Source organism: Vicia villosa, linkage group LG6, assembly GCF_029867415.1.
Source record: "Vicia villosa cultivar HV-30 ecotype Madison, WI linkage group LG6, Vvil1.0, whole genome shotgun sequence".
Taxonomy (NCBI): Eukaryota; Viridiplantae; Streptophyta; class Magnoliopsida; order Fabales; family Fabaceae; genus Vicia; species Vicia villosa.
The window spans coordinates 34,730,754-34,737,180 of NC_081185.1; the positions used below are offsets into that span (position 1 = coordinate 34,730,754).

Genomic DNA, 6,427 nt, shown 5'->3' on the forward strand with positions numbered 1-6,427 from the left:
GAGCCAAAAATGACATTTTTACTGCATAAGATCAGTTCTAACACATTCTAATCCATCCCAATCCGAACCCTAACATGTAAAAGCAATTCAATACATGTATTAACACTTCAAGAACACATATTCTACCATTTAATCAAACATGCAACATAGTAATCATAATCTAACCCATGATTAAATAGCTTTTCTCAAATCATACCCAAGTTCCTAACTAATGGAACTCACCTTGAAATCATTACACTTTCTGACTTGATGATGATAACAGAGATGACTACAGCTTTGCTCTTCATTCTTGACCATGGTTCTTCACTCTAAAGTTGATAAAGCTTCATACACATGCAAGAACTTGATGAAGATGGTGTTGATTAAGCTTGATTCCTTCTTCAATTCCACATGCAACCACTTGACCAAGCAAGATGGACTCTTTCTACTTCCATTCATGTGTCCTTTTTTCTCCCCATCCTCAAAATTCTGATTTTGCTTTTGTTATAATGCCATATTGTTCTTCCACCAAACAAGTTCTTAAGGGAAAATGACCAAACTGCCCTCTAACTAAATAACATTTACGAATGTGCCATTTAGTTTCATCCTAACTAATAACTTTTGATTCCAACTAGTCCATTAATTCTTCTTATCAACTTCTAATATATAAAATCATGCTTAGACAAATAGGAATGTTACACAATCTATCATAATACTATATAGTACTATGTTTTTAATACCTAAATTTGATGTTTTTGATTACAATTACTATTAATTTTTTATTCATTTTGTAACCAGTGTCCTCTGAGCAATGGTTAAGACTTTAAAATAGTTAATTTATCTAGATAATCTGTGTATTTAATGCCTCAAAAATTGAAATATTAGATTTTCTAAAAAATATTTTATTTTTTTAGAATGCTTAACCATTGCCCTGAGGGCACTGGTTAGCAAGACGCTTTAATTATAAATAGAGAAATGTGTTTCAAGATTAGGGGTCTGATTTTATATTGTTTAAGGTGTTTTTCTTTCGAGTTAAAGGAAGATGACAATGAAGGCTTTCAATAGGAGTTCATTCTTCATTATTGTAAGTTTTAATATTTGATTTTTTATTGTAAATACCATGAGCTCATTAAGGATGAGTGACTAATCCCCTTATATTATGTTCTATATAGATGATTCTACCCTAAACATGTGATTTTAGGGGTGTTTGGTTCAAACGAGGGGGAGGGGAGGGGAGGGATTTTAATGGAGGGGAGAGAAGGGGAGGGGAGGTGAGGGGATTTTTTTAATCAGATGGGTGTTTGGTTCAAACGAGGGGAGGGGAGGGGAAGGGAGAGATTTTAATTAAAAATATGTTTGGTTCAGGAGGGGAGGGGAGGGGTTTTACTAATAATTTACATTTTTATCCTTATTATCTATATAAGTGATACAATACGATATTCAAATGTGAAAAATTTATACATATTTTTTTGTTAGTAAAATTTATAATATTGAGTGACTAAAAAGTTATAATTTACTACATAACGTTAGAAAATTGAGTTCACTTAATTCGAATAAAATATTTAAAAACAATTTAAACTATATGTTGATAACAACTTTGAAATCGTAATGAATTATTTAACACATAAAATACATAAAATACTTTATTATTAAAGATAAATGGTTTAAATCTTTTAATAAAATAAACTAATTAATTCAAATGAAAATTTTAAACTTTAATATAAAAGAAAATACAATAGGATACATAACAAAATTAGAAGAAAAAAACATAAATAAACATAAAAGAGTTATAAAAAAAATCAAAAAAGTGAAATGATTATGATTTATATTAAGGACAAAAAATTCAAAATAATTTGAAGATGGAGAATAATTATAATAAGTTGATAGAAACAATCGAGAAAAATCACACATAAGAGAGCAATAATACAAAAGAAAATGAATGATTTTGAAATATTAAAATAAAACCGAGGATATTATAGTAATAGTAATTATAATAATTTTTAAAATATTAAAATTGAAATTCCCTCCCCTTCCCTCTGAATCCCTCCGATTTGGAGGAAAGCAAAAAGTGTGTTTTGGAGGGGTTTTGCTCCCCTCCCCTCCCCTCCCCTCATAAAATTTGAACCAAACACATTTAATTTAAAATATTCCCTCCCCTTCCCTCCCCTCCATCTACCCCGAACCAAACACACCCTTATCAAATTCTCAGTGAGCATTTGTTTGTGTGATTCTCATATAATAATTAATATATACTTTTATTTACGCTTAATGCTATACCCATCCACTCAGGAGAATTGATCTAGATTATAACGAGACTCAACTTTAATTTATCTATCCAATATAGGACTATGAGATTGTAATGAACTTTTGTGGTGCGACAAAAATAACCTCGAACATTAGTATATTTTTACCGGGTGCAGTTACCGTGCATAGATAAAAATCTATGCACCGTGCATAGATTATTATGGACCCTTGGATCATTAGATCAAATTCTAAAGATCAATTGTTATTACTCAATACTCAACACTCACTATTCAAAACTCAATACTCACCACTCAATACTCATTACTCAATACTCAATATTGGATTAAAAACATGATCCAATGACTTAGATTGACTTATGCATGGTGCATAAGGAAAATCCTTATGCATATTAGCCAATGCCATTTTTACCCACTAATAAAATTTTTGTCTTAATGATTAGAGACTCCCAGTATCAGGTTTCGTTGACGAAGTGAATGTCCTTGTAAATGGAGATCTCATGTATTTGGGAGATTATGAAATGTAATTCTGTGTTTTAAATAACTAATTTCTTATCTACATGCTATAAAACCAAGAAGGAATCAAAAGTGTTTTGCCCTCTAATTATGAGAATAAAACCAGAACCTGGAAGAAATTCAGGAATGTTAAAACTCACCCATGGTTTTAAATTGCGGTCCGCAACCGCAATTGCACCCGCAATATTGCGGATGCGGTTGCCTCCGCAACTGCATCGGACCGCAATTGCGGTGTGATTTTAAAATCTTATCTCTGGATGTATTCGGAACCCCATCGGACAATTTTCATCATGTTTTTTTTAAGTATTTTCATCAAAAATTAATATATTAGATTACTAAAACTCAATTTACTTTTTATATAATAAAAAAACATAAAATTAAGTGTTTTTCAATATAATATTTCAAACACTTCCTTTAAGAAATTCACGCCGCAACGGCCGCAATGCGCATTGCAACAGGCGCAATGACCACAATCGCAACATCCGCAACCGCAACCGCATCCGCAACCGCAATTTAAAACCATGAACTCACCCTAGAATAAAATCTCTCACTTGGAGGATCCTTAACAAAGAAGTAAGGGATAGAATGGGTTAGAATGGACCTAATCAAAAGATGAGTGAATTGCCCTCTATTTTGGCCCATGTGTCTCAATCCTGGGGAAACCATTGCTCACACTTTTATGAAGTGTTATTGGACCAAGGAAAGCTTCAAACTACTGCAATTCCAGATAGCAGCAGAAGATATGAAGGATGAAGACAAGCGAGGGTACTACAACGCTACTGCAGTGGAAATTCAACGTTGATTAATGCTCTTGCGATGCGATGGCTAAGGAGTGGAAAGCGGAGAAAGTCCATTTGATGACCGATTTTAAGGTCTTGGTGGACATGATTTCGGAGTATACAAAGAGGAGAAGGCATGAGAAAGATATAATTCTGTTTGGATCAATAAGTTAGGCACAAATATAAATGATTAATTCTAATTGATTTTAGTTTTTAAAAACAAAAACTTTCTCAAAACTCATGCATAAACAAACGTATTATTTTTATTGATTATATACTCACATTCATTCAATTAGAATTTTACTTGTTGCTGGATGTACATTTTTTTTTTCTTGACAAACAATGTGATATGTATATTAGTGCATAAAACAATTTTTATTTTCAACCAGAAAAATAATGGTGTCACGGCCAACTATTGATGTCATTTTATAAGACAACTAACTATAAAATAAATATTTTTATATGTAGTTGTCATCTTTATCATTATTATTACGGTAATCACAGTCAAATGTTTCTGATCCCACTTCAATTCATTGTGTTCAATGTTCACAAGGGAATCAAAAACCTTATATGTTGTTACTCAATGTATTTCTTGAAATAAAAAAAGGAAAGAAAAAACTTCATACAAATAAAACATCTGTAGATGATCTGAACCAATCTACATAAAAAATATTGATGACTTCTTTCTCTTCCCCTTTCAATCAAAACAAGACTTTCCATGTAACTAACTGCTCTTATTGAATCATGTTTTTCATAGTCATGAATATCCATTGTATTTTGTATCTCAGACTCATACAATACCAACCTTTCATTTGTATCTATCCAAAGAAATCCATTGCTCCCATAGATTCCAACAAACTTTGAAATCATAGGCACAGGTCCAACACTGTATTGCTTAATCCAAGACTCTTCATCCCAATAATCCTTCATCATCCAAACATCATAACATTTCTCTATTCCTCTTAAAGAATAAACTACGACACCAATAGTATCAGATTCGTGAAAAGGTACCAATGTTTTAAAACATTCAACTGAAGAATTAGAATTAGAATACTCTAATTTAGGCACTTTTATCTTTCTAAATGATTCATCAACCATGTTAAAGGCTAAAACAACATCTTCTATTCCGCTACCATACTTCTCAACATAACCCCACCAATGACAATAATTGTTCATATAAGTATAAACCTGAGAACAAGAACTCAAAATTTCAATTGGAAGAGGGAGATCTTGAGCATCAAGCTTTCTCCAAGAGTTGGAATTAAGACTGTATAACTCAACATTCCAACACCCTTTTTGTCTTTCATCTGTTTTCCTCAACCAAACGTCTTTTAAGAAAACAACTTTATAGTCATTATTTTTAGGATCAAATCCAAATCCAGCAAATTCAGTGAGAGAATAAGTTCCATCTGAATATGTTATATGAGATTCAGGCAAAGCCTTGAACTGTTTAAGAGAAAGGTTCATCATGAAATTTGGATATCCTTGTAGAAAGTAAATACCATTACATGGACCCATTATTTCAGTCCAATATTTATGATCTGAAATGTATTCATCCGGAAGTTTTACAAGAGAAGAAGAAACATGTTTCTCAGGATCACTGAAATTCCAAGAAAGAAGAGAAATAAAAGTTTCCACACCGGAAATAAACGGTGTGTGAATAACCAAGAGTTTCTCCTCTTGATTTTGAGAGTAAATAAGATTGTTGTAAAAAACATAGTAATCGTTAATAAAATGAGGATCGGTTATGAGATTGAACCATGATTTGCAAACAAACCTGGTCTTCAACAATTCTTTCGCTGGTAACCTAGATAGAATGTTGGATAGTGATTCTTGTGGAAGATTTTCTATCTTTGTAACCATAATCTCCCTTCTGGGTCTTTGAATTCTGCATGTTAAGAACAATTTGGAAAGCAGCGTGAAAAATAGAAAGAAGAAAATAAAGCAAAAAGCAAACATGATTTTGTGTCTCGAGCTTATGACTTCTTCTTGGTTTTATAGTCAAAGTTTTAAAACGTATTTTATTATCATGAAGTTAGTAAAGTACTGTTGCTTGTATGTTTTAGTTTATACTATTATCAGCAATAATGTCGTTTCACATGTTAGAATATAGTTATGCTTTATTAGGAATTATTGCATTTTAAATTTGCGATCTTATCTCTCAATATATATTTAAAATAATTTTTTTAAGGGATAATAGACATCTACCCCTCTGCCATGCGAGATTCGGGTTACCCCTATTATATATATATTTTTTTTAATTATCCCCTTGAAATATGAAAAGTTCTATGATTTACCCCCTATGACTCTCCTGTAATCTTGTTTCTTTGATTTACCCCCCCTGATTTTTCACTGTTTTTACACGCTTAGGGGTACCCTAAAAATACAGGGGGTAATCCAAAAAAAATATTAATAGAGGGTAACCCGGATCTCGCCTATATAGTAGGGGTAAATGTCTATTATCCCTTTTTTTATAACCAAAACTTATATTAATAAGAAATATTAGGGGTACTCAATCTTACAAGTGAAATGAATTATCAGAAATGTCAACTAATTAAAAACTAAATAAGAGAATAAGTCAATGATTCACAAGACAATCCACTCAATTAGCACACCAGTCAAACCACCTAAAAACATTTGCACCTTTGATTCTAGCAACAAACTAATTCCAAGCCAACATTTTGGCCCTGTCAACCATCTCATCTACACGAATGACAGCTCCGTGAAATAAAAGCATTCCTGCTTATTCACTCTACCTTTGAGCATAAAGCTAAAGCTGCTCAAATTTGTACCCGATACATCCAACGCAAATTGAAACAGAAGGTCCTGCCACTTATAAATCTTGTCACAAACTTGAAATGCCAACATACAATCGAAGAAAAGGTGAGGTAA

At 32.1% G+C, this 6,427-nt stretch overlaps 1 protein-coding gene across 1 annotated transcript; it reads right to left on the reverse strand.

The window, feature by feature from the left end:
• Positions 1 to 3,784: 3,784 nt before the first annotated feature.
• Positions 3,785 to 5,515, reverse strand: LOC131611436 (F-box protein CPR1-like). The gene has a single exon (XM_058883459.1). The coding sequence runs from the start codon at positions 5,492 to 5,494 to the stop codon at positions 4,112 to 4,114; it is 1,383 nt and encodes a 460-aa protein (XP_058739442.1). The 5' UTR covers positions 5,495 to 5,515; the 3' UTR covers positions 3,785 to 4,111.
• Positions 5,516 to 6,427: the final 912 nt, after the last annotated feature.